We start from the raw sequence: 27422 nt of genomic DNA, 5'->3' as shown, positions 1-27422 counted from the left end.
ATGATAAAAAATTGCAACCTGCTGTATACAGTTGGTAGAATTCCCTGCTCAGACACCAGTTTCAAAGCAAGTTCTCTGTTTGCTGCCAGCTGTTATGATTCTGAAAAGACCATCCGAGGTTATTTTTCCTATTACGATAAGAGTGTTTATCTATTCAGTATATTTGTAATGCTGAATTACTGTTGAGCTTGTGGTGTTTACAGTGGTTGTTCATTGTTCTTAACAGAATGCATATTCTGTGCTTTGTTAGCAGTACCAACCTGGATGTTTCTTAGCTGTTTCAGTACCTGCATCAACTCTTAGATTATTAAACTATGATAAAAAGCAAAAAAACATGGACACTCTGAATAGGTTGCTCCTTTTTAAGTAGAAGTGCTGATGGGTTTTTCTTTGATTCTGCTGTGGGACTATATTCTACCTTTTGCTAACTAGCAGCTGCACAATGAAGATTTTATCTTGCATGCATTTTTACTTTACACGCAATTTAGAAGCTGGTGTGCTCTTTTAACTCTGGAGAGAATTATTACCATTTAGAAGGTCACCATGAGGAAACAAACATTGTGTGTCCACTTGAAATAGTTGAACAGAACAAAATGAAATTTGGAGGCAGCTGATAAGATTCAAACATATTGTTGTTCAGGCCTATTATAGCCGCATTTATGGGTAGAGAGAAGTTTGTGGAGTCAGAAACCACAATATTTTGACCATTTGGATGCTACAATAATGAAAGCAAAATGTAACATTATTCATAGATGTGTCCTTCGGTTACAACTTAAATTTGTTTGGTAACTTGAACCAGAATACAATAGAATCATGTGAAACACATAGGGAAGAGAAGAAATAGGTAGAAAGACCAGCAAAGAATAGTCTTGAAAGGCTTCCTAAAATAGCTTAAATGAGTTTACTTGAGAGTTAACCTTAATAACCTTTCAGGAATAATTACTGCTTTTAACAAAACTGGTATTTCGTATATGAGACATCTTACTGACATTTTTCAAATACATTAAGTTTTCTTTTTTCTTTTGACACATGCAATGTATACATTTAATGCAAGCTTTTAGGTGAAATGAAGTAATATATTGAAAAAAAATTACCCAAGAAGAAATGGAAACTCCAGAACAGGGCAAAAGTATTGCCATATGGTTTTTTTAATAGCTCAGACCCAAAGGGTAAAGTCTGTGTGGGAACCCATTTAAAATGATTAGCTGTCTTCCAAAACATGATAGAATAAAACCCAGGAGAAACAAGATTTTGATGCTGTGGTTAGGTTCCGGTACACTTTTTCTAATCTCTTTTTTTTCTCCTGATAAATCATGGTGTTTTGCTTTCTTTCCAAATTGTGTACCTTTTGGAACTAACAGTGGGGGAGAGAATTACAGTCATGTCAAGTTTTGATGATCTTAATCTGTGACGTTCCATGTGGGTGAAATGCCCTTGGCTGAGCAAGCACTGAGCATTCCTCCAGCCCAGGACTCGGTCTGGAAAACTTTGCTCAGGCAGTGGCAGGCCCCCCTGAGGAAGGTGGGGCGCAGGCAGTGTCTCTGGATGACCCCGTGAGTGGAGCATTTCTTCAGCTGGCCGCTCCACCGTGTGCCGGCATCCCCTGTTCCGACACGCACTGCAGCTGGGTATACAGCCACGCACCAGCCTGGAATGAGATCACAACAGGAAGAGTTGGCCCTGACTTCAGAGGGACGTCAGAGAGTTGGGGGGCGTGCGGTTGCCTGACCTGACCCCACTACCCCCACTGAGTTGCCGGACTTAGTGGGGCGCGGCAGCTATTAATTTCTTAGCATATTTTAGAATAGGCTTACTCCCAGTGGTGAAATCGGAGCAAACCAAAAGCCCTTTAAATCTACTGATTTCTCGGGGTGGGAGCTTAGGAGCCCAAGGGCTCACTGGATGCCCCTAGGATGCCCCATTCGAGTCTTTAAATTTGGGCATAACAGCTTGGGGCAATTAGGAGCAGGAGAGTGTGGGGATGCCTCTGGCAATGACAGCTGGATTACGTCTACTACATTTATTGCCTGGTTCCAGTCTCAGAGCCAGGCTTTCTTCCCTAATGTTGCAACCTTTGCCTTTATGTTTATTTTTATGAGATTCCTTGGATTTGGTTGCAGTTAATGGAAATAACCCATTTCCTATCTGCTCCGGTAATGCTGATGCACAATCTAAAGTATTAAATGTGTTGGCGATCCAGAAACTTTCAGTTTATGGAAACTTCCATCATTTTCTTGGTCATCGGTTACTGTGTATTGTACAGCTGTGCTTACATGTCCTCAGCCATTTGCTTACTCACTTCCTTAGTCAGAAAGGTTATTATAGGACATCAGCGATAGCGTGCCTTTTCCTACAGGAAGTACATGGCAAATCTGCGAGTGCTGCTTTCTAATACTCTGCAGCCTAACACTGCTCTCAATGGTATGACGCCTTTCTAGAGGGAACCTGCACATGGAGCTGTTTTTTGCCGATGCAGGAAATGTAACAGTGCTGTCCTTTCAAATGGTACTGTTGCTCTATGCTTCTGTGTTCCCCCATCACCTGTGTATACATTTTATCTTGGCCATTTCCAGAAATAGTTATTTTAGACGTGGTTTCAAAATGTTATCACTTGTTTTGAAACCAAGTCCTTTAGCGCTAAGGGGGTAAAGAATTCGAGGGTAGGGTGGGGGTGAAATCCTATGCCTGAACACCCTGTTAGCTACCTGCAGAGGCACTCTGTGCTCCAAAACTAAGTTAGAGAACTGCACCTCATTCTTAAGCAGTTCAGTCACATAAAATAGACCATTACACACAGATAATTGGAGTAAATTGGAGTAAAGAGGCTCAACTTCTGAGCAAGCATGCCTGGGAGTGTGCTATTACTGAATTTTGGGCAGAAAGCAGATTTGAAGTAAATGAGCGTCTCATTGCCCCAAGCATCTGCAGAGTGCCTCCATCTGTCGGGGCTGAACCTGACCCAAGCCCAGTTGGTTGGTCCTTTTCCGTACAGTGACGGATCTCTCTGCCTTGTTCCAGATACTTCCTTCTTTCCCGGAAAAGTGTGTTCCTTCATTCACTCTCCTCCTGAAGACCAGCTCCTCCTTTTCCATTCTAATGCCGGTAGTCTGACAACTCTTCTCCCCCCCTCCCATTTTCTATCTTCCTCTTCTAATTCTCTGCTCCTTCCTCCAGGGGATCCTGATTCCAAGGCTCCTGCAGCTGCTTGCATGGGCAGATCTTCCATGGCTCAGGGTTGCTAGGAAGCCAAGCAGCCTGTGGCCTCAGACTGGGCAGGGAAAGGAATTTGCACACAGGAAATTGGCGGTGGCAGAGTTAGACTATTTTTCAGTGAATAACCACGGAATTTCTTTTAAAACCTGCATTCCTGCACAGTTACCTAATTGGTTTAGAAAAGATTAAAAGAGTGTCCGGTGATGGCACTGTGACCTGACTTCTTACTTTTCTGGTGATTGCCATACTATATACTGTGGGGTTATACTGTAGTATGATGATGAAGCACACTCAGCCCTTTGGATCCTTCTTGTCTTGCTCTTACAGTGCCATGTATTGGTGTGCGGCACAGGATCATTTTATGACGAGGTGAATACTGTGCTGCCTTTATTAATGTATGCCCGGCAATTGTACTTGAGAAAAAGGCCCTGCTTACCTCAGCATGATTATGGCATAACAAAAGAATGGCAGTTTTGGAAAGGAATAATTCCCCACCATCACTACCACCACCGCATTGTTTTAGCAGTGAATAAAGATGGCTTTTACAATACAAGCCTCTAGTAGGATATTTCCCCACATCTTCCTATTGTACTACCTCAAGTCCCAAAAGTTGATGTTTATGAACTACTTTGCCAGCAACATTAATAAACAAATATAGCTCAAATATCGTTTTCCCCTGTAGAATGCTCTGTTTATGGAAGTCATGTCTTTGGTAGAAGCGTGAATCCACGGTCTGTATAAATTCAGATCAAAATATATTATGTTCCTTAAGGATGGCTCGCACCAAATCTCGATCAGAGCTCTGCACTGCAGTCGTACACATTAGCAAGCACAGAAGCGAAACTTAAGGACATCTTAAGTACTTCATGCACTGAATTAAAGCTAAATAAATAATTGCTTTGGTTGTGAGTATACTGAAAACTTTTAACAATGTGGTTTTGCTATATGCTGTGAGGTCATCTCTGACAGATGGTGACCCAATGAATGACTTCCCTCAAGAAGGACCTCTCCTTGAAAGCCCTGTCCAGCTCTCATAAACACAAGGCTGTGATTTCCACACAGCTCACCTGCCCATTCTAAACACATTCCAACCATCAAAATGTTAGCAGGACATCTCATTTTTCTAACCCTGACCCTAGCCTGGTGCTCCACCCTAACCCTTATATATGGGTAAAATACCATTGAAAAGAGGGCGAATTTGAAAAAGCCTTCCTTGAGTAGCTTTTTCTGCACAGCTCAACATTTCTGCCCATTCTAAACAAGTTCCAACCATCAAAATCATGCCAGGACACCTCGTTTTTCTAACCCTAACCCTACCCAAGGACACACCCTAACCCTAATATAGGGCTACAGTTCCATTGAAAATAATGAGATTTTAAAATGCCTTCCCTGAGTAGCTTTTTCTGCACAGCTCATTATTTCTGCATATTCTAAACACATTCCCACCATCAAAATCATGCCAGGACACCTCGTTCTTCTAACCCTAACCCTACCCTGGTGGACACCATAACCCTAACATAGGGCTAAAGTTCCATTGAAAAGAGGACGATTTTAAAAAAGCCTTCCTTGAGTAGCTGTTTCTGCACAGCTCATCATTTCTACATATTGTGAAATGCACCACTGACTCTTAAGACCTTGCAAAGATGACAGAACTTGGTATAGCTCACAAGTTACTTCTCAAAAAGAATTCCTGTCTTGAAAATCCCCTTTGACACTTTTATGTATTGTGGTTCTTCAGATCTTTGGAGAACACATCAAAAGGTTGCAGTTATTTTTTCTGCTCGAAGAATAATCTGATGTCACAGTGCATTCTCCTCAACTCCAGACAGAGTGACTTGGTGGGCAGGCAGCATTCGTGCTATTTTTACCTTCCGATGATTGTCTGGATACATTATGCATCTCACCATGTTTGCACAATTGTCCTTATTTTAGGTACCCTGGAATTGAACTAATGTCTGTGAAGGAAGAGCAGGTTTTTTCTAAAATACTTGCTCCCCAAACATTACAAGCATTCCTCAATGATTCTGGTTTCATTTTGCTCTGAATTGCTCTTTAAATGGTCATGGTTAGGGATGTCTTTGCACATCACGGGCCGGCTTGTCCTGCCTTTCAGAGCTGTGCAGGCAGTGGTGTAGAGTTGCAGGAGTTTGTGTATTTGATACTCTGTATGGGTGCTGCATGAGAGCATCTCCACAGAGTGCTTTCTGCCCTCTGAGTAACGGAATCGGCCATAGGACATGCAAAACGCTGCATGTGGCAAGCCAGCTGAATTCTGTAGCCTCTGATAGTGCCGAAAAAGTGTGGAACATCTTTCAATGACCTCAGTTACCTCTTGGTAAGCACAAACTTTTCAGGGAGAGAACATGCATTAAAGTGGCTAAATTAGTTTCCCTTTGGAGGGAGGCTGCTCTTGAATACCGAATGGTTTTGGCTATGGAGGTCCAGGTTGCCGCTGGCTGATTGGCTAGAAAGGACATGCCCTCTGCATGTGCTTAGGGGCATTTTTACCAATTTTACCCATTTTCCCATTAGTCCTGCTGGCTAATGGGAATCTTTTTTGGCTTCTAAGACTGGACATCGTTCGTGGACCACTGTGGTGAAATAATACCTTCTCTCACACCAGTTCCTTGTACAAATATTAAAAGAGTGTTTTTTTATGCAGCTAGCTATATTCTTGCTTGGGAGCCTTGTTTTCTTGGAAGTCTACTAAGCTGATTTTTAAATTTTATTTATGAGAACACTGTTACAGCACCTTTTGGCCCTAAAAGAGTGCTCGGGGTGGCAGGGAAAAAACTATACCCAGAACCATTAAGACTAAAAGTCAGAATGAAAATAGCAAGGTTAAAATATGCTAAAGGTCTCCTGGAATAAAAATGTCTTAACTTCCCATCTAAAAGAGTGGGGAGGTCAACTTTCATTCTTCTCTAATATTTCTGAAATTCTTTTCTAATTAAGCACAGGGCAGCAAAAAGGCGTAGCCGGCCAAGGTTCAGCCATACCGCATGTTCCCCCTACTTCCTCCAAAATGTCACCATCTGTAGCTTAAAACATGATCAAATCTTAGAAGAAGCAGACTGTTCATTTCCCGAAAGAAATGGGCAGTGCAAAGCTTAACGTAGTGTCACTGCTGGGAAATTTCAGATCTTTCTGACAATTCTGAATCATCTTCTAGAATTGCAATAAGCCTAAAAATGTTTTTCTTGTATGAGTAAGTGTGTCCTTTTGCCATATAACTTCTCTGCTCCATACACACACTTGCAACACAACCTTGGACAACTTCATTTGGTGAGTGGCTGCTGCTCCTCTGGATATGCGTAATTTGACTTTGTCTGTATTGCTTCAGTATTGCTTTAATTCTTCTGAACTTGCTCTATAATTTTTAACAGCTACTATTTAACAGGAGCATAACTATTTCTTTAACCAAAACAAAATGAAAAATTTAATTGCATAGTGATTTTTAGTGGTGGTGGCTGTTTCTTCTCAAAAAAACAAAATAAACTTGTACAGCTTTGAACAAAGCACTTTGTATCTATACCATGTGCGTATTAAAACCTGGTGGGCCCTTATTAATGATTTCTATCTCATTAAAATCAAGTGAATAACAAGTATCTCTGTATGAATATTGTGATTTTCATACTATTTCTTACTGTATATGGTTATCTTTAAAAAAGAAGAACAATTTTGGAAAGCATAACCTTGACCTTTGACTATTTCATACGGGCTATTTTAAAAATGATACTGCAAAATAAAGGCTTTCTTATTGTCCTAGTGCCCATTACCTATTTTAGATTTTATCACAAAAAAGTGGCTATTAGAAAAGAGTAGCAATGCACATCAAATTCTCATTTCTCAATTCTGTACCAAAGCATCAAAGGCTCATTGTGTAGAAAGGAAAAATGCTTTTAACAGAAATCTCTTAATTAGAACAAAGAAACTAATTGAGTTCTACAGTCACATTATACATAAGTGTTTGAAAGCAGAAATATTACTGTTGGTGTCTGGAGCAGTTGAATGAACCTTCTGGTCTAGACAGTTGGAATTCTGATGAGTAAGTTCCTAAGTCGTTAAAAAATGAGCTGACTCAGATCAGGATATTTCAGCAGGGACAAGGAAATGAAATTGCCATGCAACAAACACAGTGATGGCTATTAAGTTATTTTCAGGTGGAGGTCTGTGTGCATTTTTGTGTGATACTGGCTCTGTGTCCATTCCCCTCTTCATACTCTCACTTTCCTCCTGTTCATTCTCTCTCTGTCCTTCCTGAACACATGCACACATTCATAACGCATGAGGAGAGTTTGTTACTCATACGCACTGTGCACACCCTACTCATGCCATGCGACTTTCCACATTTTTGCTGCATAGTGTCTTTGCTACACATCTTTGCTACACATCTTCTCCCCAGTCAAACATCTGCTCATTTATCCTGACAGTTTGTATGCCATCACTTTGATTTCCTTTTGAGGTTTTTGAGCAGCTAGAGTATTTCCAATATTGTGCAAGACTGATGCCACTCTTCCGAGGGTGGAGTCTCAGTTCCAGTCTTGGAAGGCATTTCCATGGTCAGAGCTGGGACATCCTTAAACTGCCAACATACCAGATGGCAACTTTCAGATTAAGCAAATTTTGCAGGCTCAGTGCTTAGAGTAGATCTGGTGCTCCTGTTGAGCAATGCACTCTTCCTGTACGTTCTGAGTTCTTCTTTGAGGCCTCTTACAATATTTATTGTGTCAAATGGGATGGAATTCTATTGATACGCAAAACTTGATGAAGAAACGTTGCTACTCAACATTAAAAGTTACTTAATTTTGCTTAAAATCTCTTTAAATCTAGAGTCATCTTGCTGTCCATTGAATTTACTTCTGAAGTCCACATTTCTTTTGGAAATAACGTAAGTACTTGTGTTTAACCTACTGACACACATTGTGAATTGTCCTCTTTCAAGATTTGTTTGCTTAAAGCTCCTCCATCTAAAATATGCAACATTCTGTATAGCCTGTTATGAAAGCAGCTTTGCAGAAGTTAACTCCTGCTTAGAAAAGTACCCTAAAATGCAGCCTCTGTCTTTCCAGTGTGACAACTGTAGTGTAAATATGGGTGTGGCGTATTCATCCCCTTTGTGTCATTGTGCACCACAGTAGCTCAGCTTTTGTTTCTTCACGGCGTGTGCCACACACAAGTTGCAGCCCTTTGTATGATCGGTCCCTGATCAAGTCGATCAGAGGTTGTTGTGTGATGTTCAAACGCAGGCGCACGACCTGCATTTAAACGACCGAGAACCAATTGCATGTGAGCAGGGCCTTCCCCTTTCATGGATCCCATGACCAGCCCCTTTGTTGTTGAGTGTGGCCTCTTAACCTGGACTGATGGGTTGTTTAGTCCCTAATCAATTGTTCTAACAAACCTTTGCGAACTCCAGGCAGATCTGCCTATGTCAGAAACAGAAAATAAGGAAAACTGTTCAGTGATATCACGCGGGACCACCCAACCCCCTTTCCCAGTCCAGCTCTCCTCTATCCAGGGCTGCTTCTCCCAAGGGGGCAGCTTTGTATTCACACTGCTGTGCGATGCATAGCCGGTTCTGGGTCTCTGTGTTACTGCATGCTCTTGCCTTTCGGTCTGACTTCAGGCACTACCTTTTTCAGCTCTGTTTTATGTCACGCGGTATTGCAACAGTATAACTCGCTAGAGCTTAAACTGTGGTATAAACATTTCTGTCTGTGTGTGTTTATGTGCAAGTTACTTTTGCTAGACTATTGGAATAACTACAGAAAAATCATCAGTGACATTTAGGGAAAAGACTAAGACAAAACAATGTCATTTACTCGTAAGGGCCGGGACGTAGGTTTCAAGCCTCATTATTTGCCATTTGCTTCTTCAACTTGTTATTAATTATTGCTTCTCCTGTACTGAACAGTTTTAAAACTGCTATCCACCTTGCATGTTTGTATGAAAAGGGTGAGATAGACATTTTAAAGCAATTATGCTAGACAAAGGTGACCAACACAGAAGAAGACGGGACCCTCACTTGTTTTGATAACTGTGTAGAACACAGAATGGCCTGGTTTGCAAGCAACAATTCTAAGTGCGGGTTGTTGTTGAACTGTGGGTTGTGTTAAGACCTGCATTCTGGTTGTGGATGGCTAGCCATAAACAACCCAGAGTTCACAATCCAGCAATAAGCCATGGATTCTCTTCCTGGGTCGTATCTTTGCCTTTGGTCCTGCCCAATAGTGGATTGCAAAGCCCAAGGGCTTCTCCAATTTGGAGAGTTTGGATTTTGAGCCGAAAGAGGCATGACGGTCCTTCGCAAAGGTAAATGGCTTGTTTTCATTGACTTGGCCGCTGGACCAAGATGACGTTACAAGAGAGGCCAGGGAAGGATGTTGCAGCAGTTGCTGTGATAGCGCAGTACTTTGTCCTGCCAAGGAATCCGAAGTTAGTATCCAGTAAACACTGAACTGATGTAGCTTTTGAAAGTCATAAACAACCCTGCTAAGTCTCTCTTAGCTCTGACACAAATATTTAAAGAAAAAGCTATGATACTTTGGCTGCATGATGTAATGCTTATATTGCTCAACTAGATTAAAAGTATAATATTTAAAGAAGAGAGAACTTCTCGAAATCTTTAAAATATTTGAATTGAGCTAAGAGACTTGGAACAAATATTTATTTCCTTGTTAGTCTCTTAAAAACAGTTGTAGTGTAGGTTGCGTTCCTTCAGCCTTAACTGTCTGGCCACATTTTAGGATGAAACCAAGAAAGGAAGCTAACAATCTGTTACTAATTTTTTCCCTGCTCTCTTATACCTGTGATCTTCAGCCACCAAGTATGTGCTGCTGCTGACTTCCAAGCCCTTCTAACATTTAAGCAATAATTCTAAAACTGAGCCATCTAAACCCTGATCTTGCTTTTTGTGTGTTGCTGCTGCTGCTGCTGCTTCTGCTTTTGCCTTGAAAAAAAAACCTTGGACGCTCCAAAGGACAGGAGACAAATAGACTTTAGAAGAAAAAGCAAGTAATCCATTATGAATTTTAAGCTAAGACTACGGATCGTTCTGTTGTTCCCTGTGTACTTCTTAATTAATGTGTACAGTGCCCTTGCATTCATACCATGGTATTTTCTTACCAATGCGAAGAAGAAAAAAGCTATGGCAAAGCGCTTAAAAGCTAAGCCCATCTTGGACAAGCCTGGAAGCCCCTACCGAGCCATTTCACATTTTGAGTCATTAGCCACCATAGACTTTCCTGGAGCAGATACTCTGGATAAATTGTTTGACCATGCTGTAGCGAAGTTTGGGAAGAAGGATTGTCTTGGAACAAGAGAGATCCTGAGTGAAGAGAATGAAATACAGCCCCATGGGAAAGTATTTAAAAAGGTAATGACTTCTACTAATGTTCGCATTTTTATGCATAAAGGAATGTGGGGAGTACTGACAATTTGAATCTTCAGGGTATGGATTCCAGTGAACTAGCTGCAGTAATAAAAATAACAAGGAAACATACGGCGGTCCTTGTTCATAGAAGTTTATTTCCCTGTGCCACTGTTGATTGTTGCACAGTGGTAATAATTGAACACTAATTTCAAAAGGCACTGCCCTGTCTTACTTTCCCATTCAAATATAGGTGGGGGGAAGGTTAGAATGCTTAACAGAATTCCTATAGCATCTGGTCTAATATCAGATTATCAGTCCATCCGTGACATCCATATTGGATCTTTCCCTGTCCGTGCTTATGAAAAATAGGGAAGGGACAGCTAGCAGGGAGGTGTCGGTTTTCTCCTTGCAAAAGGAAGTGGTTCTACGCCACTGGAAATCGGCAGTGGTGAGGCCACTCCTGAAGAAGGTAGATTATCTGCCTTACCTCTGGACCAGCGTTTCCTTAAGGATGATTACAGTGTTCAGAGTTGCATACTTGTTTGGCCTTGTTGGTTTGGGCCTTGTTTTTGATAATGCAACAGTATTAAGCCAGTACGTATTTCCTGTCTGAACAGCTAATCCTAGGAAACTATCAATGGCTTAACTATGAAGAAACTAACCAGAAAGTGAACCACTTTGGCAGTGGACTAGTTGCACTTGGGCTAAAACCAAAGGTCACAGTTGCTATATTCTGTGAGACGAGAGCTGAATGGATGATCGCAGCACAAGCCTGCTTCCGGTTTAACTTTCCTCGTGAGTAGCCAGGTTTTCTTTTAACACAAATACGCAAGTTCATAGAGAAAAGAGGCGGTGCTCCCAAATGTGCCATGTTCTCGGTGCAACATTGTCACCAAGTTGTGAGAGAATCTATGGTTCTTCAGCACTGGGGTCCGCGTGGGTTTCTCTGTGATGTTTCTGCATGGTGCTCAAATGTATACAAGATTGTTGTTGTCAGTCGCGAAGTCGCGTCTGACCCATCGCAACCCCATGGACAACATTCCTCTAGGCCTTCCTGTCCTTCACCATCCCCCGGGGTCCATTTAAGCTCACACCAACTGCCTCAGTGACTCCCATCTAGCCACCTCATCCTCTGCCGTCCCCTTCTCCTTTTCCCGTCAACTGTTCCCAGCATTAGGCTCTTCTCCAGGGAGTCCTTCCTTCTCATTAGGTGGCCTAAGTATTTAAGTTTCATCTTCAGTATCTGGCCTTCTAAAGAGCAGTCAGGGTTGATCTCCTCTAGGACTGACTGGTTTGATCGCCTTGCAGTCCAAGGGACTCGCAGGAGTCTCCTCCAGCATCACAATTCAAGATAGGAAGAGTGAAATAGCCATAATGAATGTGAATAAAGTGAGTGGGTCCTGATAAGAAAACATCAAACCCACGCACTTGATGACTAGACAGATCAGTAAGTAAGTGGGTAGACATTCTGCTTCCCTTAACCGTTGGTTTGAGAAAACTGTATTGCTGGATACAGGTAAATACTTAGTCCTCTGCCTTAAGATAAGGAGTTCCATCTTTTCCTCTTTGGAGTGACCTAATTAAGTTAACTTTCACCTCTTCAGCCATCTCAGCTCCTCCATGATTCCCTCTTCATGTAATTTCAGTAATCCTTGGAATAATCGATATTTCATGTGCCACTGGAGTTAACACTAAAAATATGTGAAGCAAAACAGTCACGGAAAACCTGTATGCTTTTAGTTATGTCTCACTGAAATAATTACTGGTGATAAATTCTATGCCAGTGCAAAGTATTTGGAGTAGCTTTGATCCTTCAGTCTATTTTCTTCTTTCAAATAGTGGTTACATTGTACGCAACCCTTGGGGAAGAAGCAGTCGCCTACGGACTGAATGAATCTGGAGCATCGTACCTAATCACAAGTGTAGACCTTCTAGAAAGCAAACTTAAGGTAATTACTGACCTGGTATCTTTGCTTGGTCAACGTGGTAGCGGATGATGGTGCGGTCGGTTCAAGAGCACAGTGTACCCAGATGACCCAGTGCAGTAGTGACGCCTCATGTAAGAAATCACTCCAGCCATAAGCTGAAATTTTTCAGACGGCAGAGACTCGCAGTAATTTGCATCAGCAATAACTTGCTTTATTACAGTAAGTTACCACTGTTAAAGCGTTTTGAAAATCCTGAGAAATGACCCCAAAGAGGCATTATCTTGCCCGATAGCGATCATTTGTGCACTAAATTTGGAAATGCAAAGCACAAAGAAAACATTCTTGAAGCTCATCAACCTTTCCTGGAACTCCCTTTTCTCTGAAGGTTGTTGCGAACTTAGCATGAACTTGTATGAAAGATCTTTTCTTCCGGGTGGGTTTGGATCCCCAACAACGGGGGGAATATATTCATAGAGCCTTGTCAATAGCCTGATCCTTCATGATGGGGGAGACGTATCCAACATAATGGGCTGTATTCTGAGAACTTGGATGACAGCCTGTGCAGTAAGGTCTCTGCTTCTTGTTCAGAATGTACTGTCCGAAATCCCTTGCCTCCGACATATCATTTACGTGGATAAGAGAACTATCAATACGGCAGACTATCCCAAAGGAATGGAGATCCACAGCATGGAAGCAGTAGAGGAATTGGGAGTCAGACCAGAGAACTGTAAGTGAACTGGCTGAGAGGTTGCACAGCTGTCGGGATGCAAAGAAATAGCACATTCTTCTGTGTAGTAAACAGAGCTGTACATAAACAGCAAGCCGACTTGGGGCTTAGTACAGTTGTCCAGGGGTGGAAAGATACGCTTCCTGCGCAGCACAGCAAAACTGAACTGCCTGCTCTGACAGCAGCTGGCCAGGCCATCACATTATTGGTGATGCCGTATTTCCTGCTGAACCTCAGCGGGCTCTCAAACAGTTTACATCGTGCCACATACCCTTCCCCAAGCCTTTCTGTCCCTAAAAATAGTAATTTGCTTCCTCTGTCACATTCACTGAAATATATGGGCTGAACAGAAGAATGGAGACAACCAAAATATCCATGCCCTAGTCTGCAAGGTAGAGAGACCAAAAGTGATCACGCTTATTTTCTTGCTGGACAAGACTGGCTCCCGATGTAGAGTATATCTGTCTGTTTTATTTCCCTTTGTGTGCTGATGTGTAATTTTTTGCCTCCACGTCTCTTGCTAGTAAACATCCCTCCATCTCGGCCTTCGCCGACAGACATGGCCTTAGTAATGTACACCAGTGGTTCCACGGGAAGGCCCAAAGGAGTGATGATGATGCACAAAAACTTGATAGCTGGAATGACAGGACAGTGTGAGCGAATCCCTGGACTGGGGTAAGATGCATGTTAAAACATTTTCGCGACTTTCGTGCTTGCCCATCTGCGGTCCCTGTTGTGCAGTCCTGCTTTCTCCCAGCGGAGGGCAATGGCGCCCAGGGGGCTTCTACCCATCGCCAGATTTCGCACCCCCTGCCCCACATACGCACACTGGGTCCCCCAGGGCTGCTCAGAGCTGGATGGACATGATTAGAGGGTGGGGGGCAGAGCTTGGGGAGACGGTAGGAGCCCGACCTTCCTCTCCCACACCAGGCCGCAATTCGTGTGGGTCTGGGCCAGGTGGACACCCTTGATGCGTTCTGCCATTGCTGAATGGCAAGCAGGGACGGGGGGCAGGCAAGCTCAGCCTGAGCCCTTCTGCCCCATCGCCAGCCATTCTTCCCTAACTTGCTCTCACCGTCAACATTTGGTCCTCTGCAGGTGACAAACAAGGGTGTGCTCTGTGGCTGTATAAATATTTATCCGGGACTTAAAAGTGTAATCCTGTGTACACTAACTTTGGAGGAAGTGCCACTGAACTCACTGGGGCTTTCTTCAGAGTCAAGGTGCATAGACTCCCCCTTTTTAAAGTGTTCATTGAACATGAATTAAAAAGGGTTGCACAGGATAATGCTCTGGGAAATTTGCCAAAGTCGTGTTCCTCGCTTAGAAAATGTCGCTGATGGATCCTTGTGCTGTTTACTCACAACATTGTTTCAGCTTTGAACCGTGAACAAGTCGATTTCCAAGGTTTTTCCTGTGCAGCACTAGCATTGCAGTGGGTGACTTTGCTGCTGCTTTTTCTGCTAAAGTGCCTCCCTCAGTCTGGCAAGGGAGGCCGAGAGTAGCAGTTCTACTTGCCAAGGAGTAGAAAACCCCTTTCAAAACAGAGGCCCGCCACTTCATCGCCCCTGCATGAGGCGTGTGGCCAGGCAAGAGGAGCATTGGTGCAGGTGATGCTTCGGTTGACGGCGTATGGCCTGAGGCTAACATGAATGCACCAGCTCAACATGGGGAGGGGAAGGGTTCCTTTTTTGACTCATGGAAGACTACTGGGGAGGAAGGAAGAAAAAAGAGCCAGATTAAAAAAGAAAGAAGATTGAAATGAAAACAAAGCCACTCCCTTTTTTTTAGCTCGAAGTCCACCAGCTCAAGAGAACACCCTGTTTAGAAAATAAGTGACCATCACTAGGTTAATGTAGTGAAAGGGGCGTGTCCAAGAGCCTGTCGCTCACAGCCCTGCTTTCCAAGGGGTCACTTGCTGAGCGATCAGCCTGGTTAGGACGACACGGCACCACCTTGCCTTCAGTTCATGAGAAAAGCCTTGAGAGAGCAAACCGTTCCATTTGCTTGCTTAGAATAATGTACTAAGGTATACTGCTTGCTTTATTGAAGGGGTTCATTTGTTCCCTTTAGGCCCAAGGACACGTATATCGGCTACCTGCCTCTGGCTCATGTATTAGAACTGACAGCAGAAATTTCCTGTCTTACATATGGCTGCAGGATCGGATACTCCTCCCCACTCACACTCTCCGACCAGGTAAAAGAGCCGTTGAGCAGTCCTGCTGGCTGTTGAATGCCTTTCCAGCCCCGGCAGTTTACAGTAAAAGCTGGACAGCGTGTTAAGCCGGTGCTGGGCTCGTCACACTGAAATAAGCTCGGCCCAGGAGTGACTTACCCAGAAGAGTATAATGAACACACGCAGCTTCGAAACACATATCGAAACATTTCTCTGTGGGACTCCCTGCATGCACAGTTCCCCCATCCCCGGAGTCCGCATTGGTGTTCCTTTTGCAAGAAAGTCCAAACAGTTGTGGCCACTGTAGCAAGTCAGTTGACCCGAAGGCAACACCCTGTGTTGAATGTAATCCTTATCATGGCAAACATTGCCACCAGCTGCATGCTTTCTGTGTGCTGTGCCAAGTAATTTTTCACACTTCTGGCAAAAAGAACCAAATTTAAAGGAAGGTTCGCTTCTTCTTTCTCTTGCAGTCAAGTAAAATTAAGAAGGGCAGCAAAGGAGATTGTTCTGTTCTGAAACCCACATTGATGGCAGCTGTTCCTGTAAGTATGGGTGGGGATGCTTTGTCTTCCGTGGAGGAAAATGACTTTGGCTGGATGGGAGCCGTTTTCTTTAGATGTGCAAAAGTACCTTCCCAAATCAGTGAAATCTTGAATCTTCGAGTCGCACGTTCTAGAAATATGTTTCCTTTCACAGATCTTGAGTACAAGTAACCAAAGTTGTGTATATGTATTTAAGATAGTAACTTCCTTTAATGTAAACAGTGGAGAGTTTACATAGCTGGCGACTGCTTCTCTGTACAGTGTGCTAGGAAGCCTGTCCCCTCCCCATTCTCAACAACAGATCCACCTTTAATTCAGTGTATGGTAGCCTGCTATAGAAATGCCCAACTTGTGGACATTTCTTGCAGTTTAGCAAACACAACCGGGCTCTTAAGAGCCTCTTTCATACAGCAACAGTTTCATGACTACCTGATAGTTATAACTCATTAAGTTAGTAGTGGTTACCTTTTGAAAATGAAAGTAAGTGCTGGCAGAATGAGAAAACAGACCTTGAACCTTCAAGGAAGAATGGTAGAAGCTGCCATAATTATACTTAATTATTCAAAAGCACCTTGCAACATGCACACAGCTACTGAAATAGCGTATCTGAGAGAGAGGGAAAAGCTAGGAGTGGGGAAAGCTGATGTTTTCCCATTGCGCATGCCACTTGGTGCCTGCGCAGAATAGCCCCCAGCTGAGATTCACCACAAGTAGATTAACTAGATTACACATTAAGGGTTATGCAACTAAGGAAAAAATGAGCTATTTAACGTGAGTGGGGCGTTCCTTCCAGTTCCCCTCGGCCAGTCTGGGCTGAGCTGGTATAAACCAGATCAGAAAAGTTAGTGTACTTCAACTCACTGGCCTCCTTTCTGAATCTTCCTTGTAGGAAATCATGGATCGAATTTATAAGAATGTTATGAGTAAAGTTCAAGAGATGAATTACATCCAGAAGACATTGTTCAAGATAGGCTATGACTATAAATTGGAACAAATCAAAAGAGGATATGATGCACCTCTGTGTAACTTGTAAGTAAACTTCATCTGCCATTTGAAGAATGCCTTCAGCTTTGCTAGATACAACAATGTTCTGTGCTGGAACTCAACCATACCTGTAAGAGAGGAAGCAAAATATTTTATTCTGTAGCCATTTTACCAAAGTTCAGCGGGCTTCAGTTGAAGGCCTTCAGATCTAAGTGTGTGTGTTCGGATTGGAACCCGTTGATCTATTGCTGGTCTGAACACAGTCGTCATCTTTGGGCTCAGCACTAATAGGCCTTGAAACAGTTCAAAAGAAATAGATACTCAGCTCATCCTGCAGCAAAAGTTACAGCCCAACACAGGGCACGAACTGGCCATCTTATGCATCTAGCAAGCAGGGCACTTCTGTGGTATTAATGCTAATTTCCTTTTCTTCAAGGCTATTGTTTAAGAAAGTGAAAGCACTGCTAGGAGGGAATATACGCATGATGCTTTCAGGAGGGGCACCCCTTTCACCACAGACACAAAGATTCATGAATATCTGTTTCTGCTGCCCTGTTGGCCAAGGTTATGGGCTCACAGAAACCTGTGGAGCCGGGACAATTACAGAAGGTAAGGGCTCGCCTCCTTCTCATGTCCTTCTCTGGGAGGGCTGCCTGGTGTTGAGCTGAACACTTGACCTGTGAACGGTCTGGCACTGGCAGCTCTCTCGGATCTCTCTGGTTTAATGTTTGTTTGTTTGTTTAGCAAGGCGAGACCCTATTAGCCCTCACCTCTTACTCCTTTCTGATATGTTCCCTTTAGTCTGTGACTACAGCACTGGAAGAGTAGGAGCACCTCTCATCTGCTGTGAGATTAAACTTCGAGACTGGCAAGAAGGTGAGGGATCATTATGTTTCCAGTAACTTAACAGCAACCGTTTCCATGTCTGAACTATTAATACATCAACATTACAGTTCCTTGGGAGTAAGTCCCATTAAAGGCAGCAGGACTTACTTTTCAGTAAACATGTGCAGGCCAGGGTGAAATTTGTCACTCTCATTTCCATGATGCCATAGGCTCAAAAATCTTGATATAAACATTTTTGGGAGTGTTTGGTGGTGTTTCGCTGTTCCTATGAACACTGTTGCTTGATTCCATTAAGGATGATTTTACATTCTATTACTTCATTATTTTCTTCCACTTATTTTGTAATGATTCTGGGAAAGGCAAGAGCTGTCGCTCAGAATATTCACCAATTATTTTATTCATGAATTACTTCCTCAGGAGGTTATACCAGTAGAGACCAGCCAAACCCTCGGGGGGAGATTATAATTGGTGGACCTAATGTCTCCATGGGATACTTTAGAAACGAAGAGAAGACGGCAGAAGATTTCCTTGTGGACGAAAGCGGTCAGCGATGGTTTTGCACCGGAGACATCGGCGAATTTCACCCAGATGGCTGCCTACAAATCATCGGTAGTTGCTGCTTCTTGCAATTTAGTAAACTCCATCTACAAGCGCGATATGCATTTCCTTCTGTTCTTAACGTTCTGGGAGTGTGCTGAATTATGACCATGACTTGCTTTGCAAAGGAAGTTCCATTAACAGAAGTTGTAATTTGCCTTTATGACAGCCGCTTCCTTGATGGTTTTTCTTTGAATGGCAGGCTGTCCCTGCCATTTTTAAGACTTCGAATGATACCCTGTGTAAATGATATAAACTTTTTTCAAATGTCTGGTGTATATACTGAACCTTGCTCTTGCAAGCATGTCACAAGTGGAAGGTTATTTTATGTGAGAGCTTCACTGATTGCAACAGGACTTACTTCTGAGTAAAGTTGCTTTGGGGGAAATTGCATGCGCTCTAAGTGATGTTGCCCAATTATTCCCCCAGATCGTAAGAAAGATTTGGTGAAGTTGCAAGCAGGAGAATATGTATCCCTTGGCAAAGTTGAGGCAGCTCTGAAAAACTGTCCGCTTATAGACAATATCTGTGCTTATGCCAACAGGTAAGTTTGTGCCTATTCATTTGGTTTTTCTACACTCGATCTTCATGAGACTTTCACAAAATCAACTCACGTTGAACAAGTGAAATGGAATTTTATAGTGCCTGTCAGGGTTATTCATGCACCTCATTGGCTTTTCCACATTTTGTGGTGTCACTCCCTGGAATTTAAATGGATTTAATTGGCATGGTTAGCACTTGATGTACACAAGGTATTCAACTCCATGAAAAATATTTTTCTCTATATTTCACATTCAAAAGCAACATTCTGGGATTTTCTTTTCTTCTGCTTCTGTATAGAAACCGAGTAATCCACAATAAAGGGGTTATTGATCTATGTGCAACAGAAAACATGGAGCCATATCTTCCTTTAGTCATACTGACCTGTGGCTTCTGGAATTGTGTGTGCTAGAGAGGTTACTTGCACCTCATTTCTGCGCAGACAGAGAAGCAAATTTCACAATGCCTTGGCCATGCATCGAATCCGGTCTCTAAATCTCTGCAGGGCTTGCAGTTGCTTCTGCTTAAAGCCCAACCCAGGAACTGAATAGTGTTCCCTTGTGTTCTCTTTTAGTGACCAGTCTTACGTCATCAGTTTTGTTGTTCCCAATCCGAAGAAACTGACTGATCTTGCGGAACAGAAGGGTGTGGCTGGCAACTGGGCAGACATCTGCAACAACCCGATCATGGAATCAGAAGTGCTGAAAGAGATTAAAGCGATGGCTAATAAAAGTAAGGAAAGGGCAGCTTCTGTGTCCCACTGTATTGCGAGATGCCCCCGAGACAGGCAACAGAACGTTGCAGCGGATTCTCACCCACACAGTTGAAGTCCTCCAGCACCCGGCTGTCACAGCAGGCCTGCACAGCCATTCCCCAGCTGACTCCAGCCTGCTGGGTTCCCCAGGCCGGATGCAGAACCTGCTGTGCTCCCTCCACCAGCACTCACCCTCCTGGCAGGGAATCCCCAGCTACTGCCAGTCTGAGTTACCTCGCTCAGCAGGTGGAGGGCCCCGTGTGAAGCCAGGGACCTCCCAGCCTCGGGAAAACCAGCTGCCTGTCCTCATTGCTTGGCCCATAGAGGGTGTGGGGAGCTACCTGGCCCCTTGCCTCAGCATCTTTCTGAATCCCTGCGCTGAGCGTGTAAGTACATCCCCCCATAGCTTTCCTGTGGAGCTGTGGCTCTTCTACTGAGCATGTGGGCTTTGCACAGGAAGGCAGTCATGATGAGCTAGACAGCCATCTGCGAGGGGCTGGCCCAGTGGCCTTCTGGAACCCTTTCAGCCTCTTGGGCAGGCCTTCCTTGGCTATTTGGTAATAGGGTGTCTGCCCTTCTTTTGCGTGTGTTTGGTTTCTGGGCACACCCAGGCAGTCCCTGCACATGCTGACATCTCCGCATTGCTTCCCGGCTGCCCTGCTTTCGCTCCCGTTCTGTTAGCAAGACTGCGCTGAATTCACATTTCAGGATAAGTGACCCTCCCACGTTTAGAAATCCCTTGAATAATATATAATACCACGAGTCACAGAAATGTCGCTGCTTTTTGCTGTTTTGGCTACTTTCAGCTGAATGAGGGATGGGTTGAGTGGGATATGCTGACTCAAGTGTTGTCTCCCGGGATCCAGTCTCCCCGCAACTTTCTGCATTTCATTTTAAGGCAGTGGATAAACAAATTGCAGTTGTGGGGAGGCATTCTGCTGCCCAGGACTGCCTTGTTCTCCATTCCCAAGAGTCCAACCCGCTTGGACTGGAATTCCTGCTCGCGCAGGGCACATGCCGAGTGCGTAGCTCTCCAGCCGCTGAAATGTGCTGGTGCTGGTCCTTTATGATGCAAGCCATGGTGGGTGTCGGTTACACTGCAGTCTAGAGTAGCAAGACTGTTTGTCCAGGAAATTCCAGTAGCACCAAGCGAATTCCAGTTTTAGGGATCTGGGAAAAGCCCGGCCCTGAGGGGTCAAGGCAGGAATGGCTCTCAGCTGGGAGAGAGGTTTTCCTTTGCAGTGGTTCTCCTGAAAGGGGCAGGAGTAACATCAGGTCACCCTCAGGCAAGCAGTGTCAAATGAGCTTTGTGGCTCTCCCGCCATCTACCGGCAGTTCTCTGCAGTGCACTGCTTCAGCAACATTCGCAGGGCAGTTGCCAAACCAGGTTAAAACAAAAACAAAACCGAATATTGCAAATAGTGAAGGCCCTATAAAATACCCATAAAAACAGTCCTGGATCAGCAGAACAGCACTCCTGACAGTGTGATGTACCCTGGAGGCGCATCTCTGCATGCAGAGTGAACATGGACCGCGCTTAAGCGTTGAGCAAAATTACATCTCCACATCAGTGTTAGAGGGAGATGTTTACAAACCCAGTCGGGTCTGAGCCGCTAAAACGTTCCATGAACATACCGTCCCTGCTTCCTAATCTCCCTCGTCATTCTCTCTCTCATATTGCCCCTGCAGTGAAACTGGAGAGATTTGAAGTACCAGTCAAAGTGCGTTTAAGCCCAGACCCGTGGACTCCAGAGACTGGCCTGGTCACAGATGCTTTCAAATTGAAAAGGAAAGAGCTGAAGAACCATTACCTCACTGACATTGAGCGAATGTATGGAGGCAAATAACCTCCCAAGCACCCCATGTCTGAAGCTCCGCAGCGTTCCTTCTGTGACTGAGTAACAAGTTCTCCAGAGGTTGCCTGCGATGAGAATGGAGAGCTGCAGTTTTGCAAAACTGGTGAAAGAAGGAATAGCTGTGCTGGCCTTCGTGACTACATTTCCAAGATGCTGTCAAAGTGACTGACCCACTGCCATCGTTTTACCAATCACCCCCGTGCTGACAGGCTGCGTTCACATGAATCCCCCTTACTGGATAATCCATTGTTTCTACCTTTCTGTTTGGCCTCCTCTTAACGCATAAGGAATTAGATCTTTTTTTCATTAAAAAGGAGGGGAAAATGCGTCTGATTGTAATGTATGCACTCTGGATGGAAAGAATAGGCAGAACCAAGCTGGTATCTTCCAAAATGCTGCTGAAAAATCTGCTATCTCAGGTCCTTAGCTAGAAGAAAACAGCGTCTTTTAACTTGACTGTCAATGGAGGCACTAAGAAACAGAGAGAGGAAGTGGCTCTCTTGAAATGGTACTTTCATGTAGCCAAAACTAGACAGACCCAAGTTGTGGGAATGTCTTTGCACCATATTCAGCAGAGATTCACTGCTAGTGATCAGTGAAATTTATTATTGCACATTTAATGTCACCTTAACTTCTGTCTTTACCTGACTATCATGCAGCTAGCCATAGTTCAGGCTGCTACCAGACATTTTGGCTACGTGGAAATACTTGGGAGAGACATCTGTGGTACTTTTGAGAGTATTAAGGGCCCAGTTTCTCCTTTTTACTCTGCCCTGAACTGTAAACGCAGCTTTAAAAGCTGGCATTGCTCTCCAGTATCTTCCACCCTTCACCGAGCACTGACCGCATCATTCCCTTGATTTAACTGGTCACCAGCTGCCGAATTTAATGTAGGGGCAAGGCAAGCCCTTTAAATGGGATCACCTACTCAGAGCAGGCCTGCTGACTAAGAGGGAACAAGTGCAGCTACAAGGAGAAGCAGAAGGCTGTAATCAGCATTCACTCGCATCCTGTCGGTTCCCAAACACTATCACTGCCACGAGGAGTCGTCCCCTACCCAAAAAGATTTAAAATCCTCTTTCAAAAGATGAAAAGTTAGTGACGGACTTTTGCCATCTCTTAACATGGCTCTGGCTTGTAATTGTAATGCTGGCAGCCATGAGTTTTTGGAAATGTCCTTGCACTAGCTTACGTCTTTTGAAATTGGTGGAGCTGATGTCCTTTGTGGTTGCTGTCTGCAGCGACTGTACTTCTCCAGGGTGACATTTTGGACCTCTGAAAGCTGTTCCTCCAAGCACATCCCCAGCAGGACCTGCTGAACCCCTTTCTTTAATGTTTTGTATTTCACTCCAAAAGGGCATTTCTCTTTATCTTTTAGTACATCCCATAAGACAAGTCACATGTAAAAACTGGTAATGTCTTATTTATGAACTTGGTCTTCAGGCACTTTTGTTGAATGAGCTTGTCTAAAAGGGAAGATACTGTACTTAAATCCTTTGTCTTTTTCTGTTTCTGAAAACGTGGAGTAAAAACTGGAAATTCTTGGTGTGCTGAGGAGAGACAGCGCTGCAGGGCTATTCTGAAGTTTGTGTTTTTGTGCACTGCCGTCAACAGAGCATCATTTATTCCCCTTTAAAGAAAAGGTGTGCTCTGGGCTTTATTGTGTCCAACAGCCACTCACGTTTGAGCCAGAAATATTGTAAGATGTGGCAATTTCTGATGCTGTCCTAGTTTGCACTTTTTCTTAATTTTTTTATATATGTTGCTTTCATTTTTGTACAGCTGTGGCCCTGGATTGCAATGTATTCTACTTTGACTTGGCTCTGAAGTATTTATAAAATAGATCTATCTTATTCATAATACGTATATGTATATTATGGTCAGAAAAAAGAATAATCTGTGTATTGTTTCTAAAGAATGAAGGGATTTTTGTATGAAATCTTGTTTCAGTACACAACAGTTTTAAATATAACTCGGGTAAGTGTTTCTTCTATGAAGTGTATGTGTGAGTCTGCCAACTTTCAAAGCAACACATCACTGACTCTGCCTATTGTTAAATCAATGAGCCATCATTCTGGCTGTCCTTAGGGACCAATGCTAATTTTTAATCCACAAGAGATACTTTACGTACCTTCTGACCATGCTTTTCAGCCAAATTTGCCCACTACCAACTCATCTGGTAGCGGTCCAAACCCATTAAATGCAGTCTGACTGCTGGGACCAGAAACATGCCACTTGGTGGTTCTTCATCCAACACATACACTTGTTTACATATACAGGAAATGCTTCCCCTACAATTATTGAATTGTTATTTTTCCCAATGAGCTCATGGCTGAGGCCTTTTACATTGAATATGTGATAAAATTGCTCTCTTATTTTGAAACAGATTTGCTGTTCTGACTTTGTCAAAGGCAAGTTGTGAATTGAAATTTGTGTAGAGTAAATGGCTCTACACAATAGCTTTGGGTTGGATGACAGCTTGTAGAATGCTTCTCTCTGGGCTACATCGTCCCTTGTGCTGGTGTACAGGTGGGCTTCACTGCCTAGCCCCATTTTCAGCTGCATGAAAGTATTTTCTAAAGAACTTTCCAATGCGGAATACAGCTTACCTGGTGCAGAAAATCGGTGTTCAAGCAATTTTGTTCTTCCACAGCTTATGTGGTCATTATGGCTTTGAGTTCTCCAGATATCCCCCTTGCAGGGTGGGGATACTTGCAGTTTTCCAGATATTCTTGGGCCTGGACTTTAGTCCCAGCCAGGATGGTCCATGAAGTTAGGAGTTGTCAACTAGCAACAGTTGGAGGTTCACAGGTTCTCCATCTCCAGATTGAATCTTTAAAGTTCATACGGCACATCACTTGGTTTTTCCATTAAAGACTCGGAATTATACAGCCCATGATACTTAAGTCTATGGTTGGACAAACATCTGTATGTTTCTAGCCTGCATTTTGCCATCCTAACAGGAACAAATGGATTACCATTCTTCCTGGGTGTTCACTTTCAAATATTCTAAATTTTTTCCAAAAGCTTTAGAAAGATGAATGAAGAATGTGAATTTTGCCTTTCAGAGAATCGAGGCGCTGGTACTAAACTTTCTTTTCCTGCCTATACTGACATCCTTCTAAGAGTCTGCTTTTTCTCACTGTGTGTTCATGTATAACTCCTAGCCTGGCTTGAGGGCTACGTCTAGAACTGGAATGCTGCAAGAGCTAGGAAGCAAGAGCCGACAGTACGCAGTCCCCCAAAAGCCAAAGTTATGGCTAGATGGTCCTTTCCCACTTGGGATAAAGCGCCAGGCACTCCTTGAAAAACTAGCTTGCAAAAAGTACAGCATTCAAGTTATTTTAGTACCACATCACAGAACTCTGGCTTTTCAGATGGAGTATCTCATAAACCAGGACTTCACAAAACATCTGTTAACTTCTTGGCTTCTCCCACCCGTCTAAGCATACACAGAATTGCACCACAAGTATTTTATCAAATCTGGATCAGCTTATGCAGAAGTAGCTTGCCTGTTTTAGAGCAAATGCTTGCGGAGAGCATAGAGGTCATTCTCTCTGGAACAACCAAGTTTTACCAATGAAACAGTTGCTTGGGAGCTGAATGGTGAGGAATTCCAATTGAAAAGGGAATTTTACACAACATGTAGTTCAACTGAAAGTTGGTATCACGAGATGGCGGGCAAATACATGGGAACAGGTTCTGCTCCCTCAGTTCCTATGGGGACCGTCATGGGTCTCCGGACCAAGGGGCAGGTTAAGGAGAAGTCCAGACCTGTTCCAGCCTCAAGGGGCCCCGGTGGGGCTGGAGGGTGGGTCTTGTGAATGCACTGATGACCACTCAAAGAATGACAGTTCCAGGAAAGCAAACTGCCTTTCAGCATGCCACAGTCATAGTTACCTTGCCTAAAATGGCATACAAGGCAGGGATGTAGCCAAGCCTGGAGGCAACGATAGGAGAAGCTCGAAGACATAACCCACCTGTGATGCCGGCCATTCCAGCTACGGAGGTGCCACTTCATAGGAGGTCCTGCAGCAGCAGAGAGCTTACCGGTGTCTCCGGAGTCCACTGTCCTGTTGTGGAGTCCCAAGAGTCCCATGGGACAAAGGCACCCACAGCAAGGTTTGGCTCCAGGGTGTAGCTTCTCCATGCAACAAACAGAGGTGCGGGATTGGATTTTATCATGGTGGACTGTCCTATTTGTGTGCTCTCTGCTGTTAACAACCAAATAAAAGCAAGCTGCTGGTGTCCAAGACGCATCTGAGTTACAGGACTGCTCGCATTGGTTGCAGGTGTAGGGGAACAGCTGCTGTCCTTCTAAACATCTTGTGGAATAGCAGGGTCTCTCTTTTTGCTCACGGCTTGCCCTGCTTTTTTGAGAGGCAAATATAGGCAATGTCTGCAGAGAGAAAATGTACAGCTGAAAAAATTGGAAGCTTTTGGAAGGGCGGAAACGGTGGCAAATAGTGATTTTTGGGGAGAAGAGGCAACCTGCCCTCGCCAGTCACGTGCCACAGTCCCAGTCTTGGGAGCCCTCTCCGCAGCTGCAGTTGTGAAAGGGAAAAGCCCATGCGCACCGAGTGCCGTATCCTCTGCATCTTCTTTCTGGAGCACCCCGTGCGAGAAACAGTCACACTCAGAGCCTTTTTTGGTCATCCTGCATTGCTGTCAGCACGGATAATCCCTGAGCTGGCTGATGGCTCCGGCTAGTTTCTTTTTTCCAGATGAGATACTTGCAACAAGTTCCAGACTTCAGATCTCCTCTCTCTGCTGTGTATGCCCAAAATAAAGAACGAGGGAGGAAGACTAAAGGAATATAAAGTGTACATCAAGACTTCTTCTGAAGGCTATTTAATGTTTGCAGGCATTTCGAGAGCTCTTCTTGCAGGTGCTTGGGAGGCGAGAGTCTGCTTTCTGGGGGTGCCTGCTTCCTGTCCCTCCCCTACTCAAAACTCGCAGCTTGTGGGAAGTGAAGGACTTAGACTGGAAAAACTGGGTGACAACTTCCTTTCCGCACAACTTCTGCTCCAGCCAAAATCAGCCTTGGGCTGGTACAAAGCAGTAATGCCTGTCCAGACATCGAGTCTCATGGAGCTGCTTGGAGGAACAGCTCCAAGCTGCAGGAAGCTGATCGGATCCTCCGTCCATTACTGCCAAAACGGCCTGGCAGCAGAGATGAAGAGGACCTTCCTGCGGATGCTGGGGACTGAACCCGGGACTTCCGACTCTTCGCATGAGCCACGGAATAGCGGAGGTTTCCCACGGAGGCTGTTCTGATTCTGTACTCCGCCTTCTGCCACAAGCTGCGCCCAAGCAGAAATGGCAACCCCAACTTGGGGCAGAGCCATTGGTAGGGAGCGAACGGGGCACGGGCATCCCGAACCCCACGATCAGCGCCCGCCGCCCCTCCTCCGAGCCACGGGACGCGCGCGTCGCGGAGGCGCGCCGCACCTTTCCTCCACGGAACCGGGCACGGCGACGGGGCGCGCTGCGCTGGGCTGGGCTGGGCGGAGAGCGGGCAGCGCAGCATTTCCACTTAAGGCGCCAAACGCCTCGCAGAGGCGGAGAGACGACTCCGCGCAGAAATGTGGGTGGGTGGGCAGCCCCGCGCAGGAAGCCGAGGAGGGCGCCCGGGGGACGGAGCGGCGCGGCCGGGCGCCCCCAGCCTCGTGGCGGAGAGGCTGCAGCGCCGCGTCCCGCAGAGCCCGGCAGGCGGCGCGGCGCGGCGAGCGCGAAGGGCCGAGGGCACAGCCGGGCGCGCCCCGATGAACTGCAGCGAGGCCCTCCGGATACAGCGCCTCCTGGACTGGGCGATGCAGGAGCTGCGCGGCGGCGGCGCGGGGCCCGTGCCCGGCGCGCCCTCCCTGGCGCCGCCGCCGCC

General features: G+C 44.7%; 1 protein-coding gene across 3 annotated transcripts in view; it reads left to right on the top strand.

Annotated features, from left to right (window-relative positions):
* ACSL4 (acyl-CoA synthetase long chain family member 4) overlaps positions 1–23926 on the top strand; it is a 33417-nt gene extending 9491 nt beyond the window's left edge. Inside the window, exons 2-16 of one of the 3 annotated variants that reach the window (XM_044427151.1) lie at positions 8047–8104; positions 10352–10591; positions 11206–11383; positions 12428–12537; positions 13105–13243; positions 13768–13918; positions 15317–15440; positions 15893–15964; positions 16854–16993; positions 17385–17557; positions 17750–17824; positions 18212–18403; positions 18821–18935; positions 19506–19663; positions 21375–23926. In XM_044427151.1, coding sequence (XP_044283086.1) covers positions 10364–10591; positions 11206–11383; positions 12428–12537; positions 13105–13243; positions 13768–13918; positions 15317–15440; positions 15893–15964; positions 16854–16993; positions 17385–17557; positions 17750–17824; positions 18212–18403; positions 18821–18935; positions 19506–19663; positions 21375–21532 — 2013 coding nt within the window. In that variant the 5' untranslated portion in view covers positions 8047–8104; positions 10352–10363 and the 3' untranslated portion in view covers positions 21533–23926. Of the gene's footprint in view, positions 1–4695; positions 10592–11205; positions 11384–12427; positions 12538–13104; positions 13244–13767; positions 13919–15316; positions 15441–15892; positions 15965–16853; positions 16994–17384; positions 17558–17749; positions 17825–18211; positions 18404–18820; positions 18936–19505; positions 19664–21374 lie in introns of those variants that run through there. The other 2 variants (XM_044427150.1, XM_044427149.1) reach the window with 2 other exon arrangements.
* The last annotated feature ends 3496 nt before the right edge of the window (positions 23927–27422 follow it).

This window comes from Varanus komodoensis, unplaced genomic scaffold (assembly GCF_004798865.1).
Source record: "Varanus komodoensis strain SLA01 unplaced genomic scaffold, ASM479886v1 scaffold18_3, whole genome shotgun sequence".
NCBI classification, from domain to species: Eukaryota; Metazoa; Chordata; class Lepidosauria; order Squamata; family Varanidae; genus Varanus; species Varanus komodoensis.
This window is presented reverse-complemented; position numbering and strand designations above follow the sequence as displayed.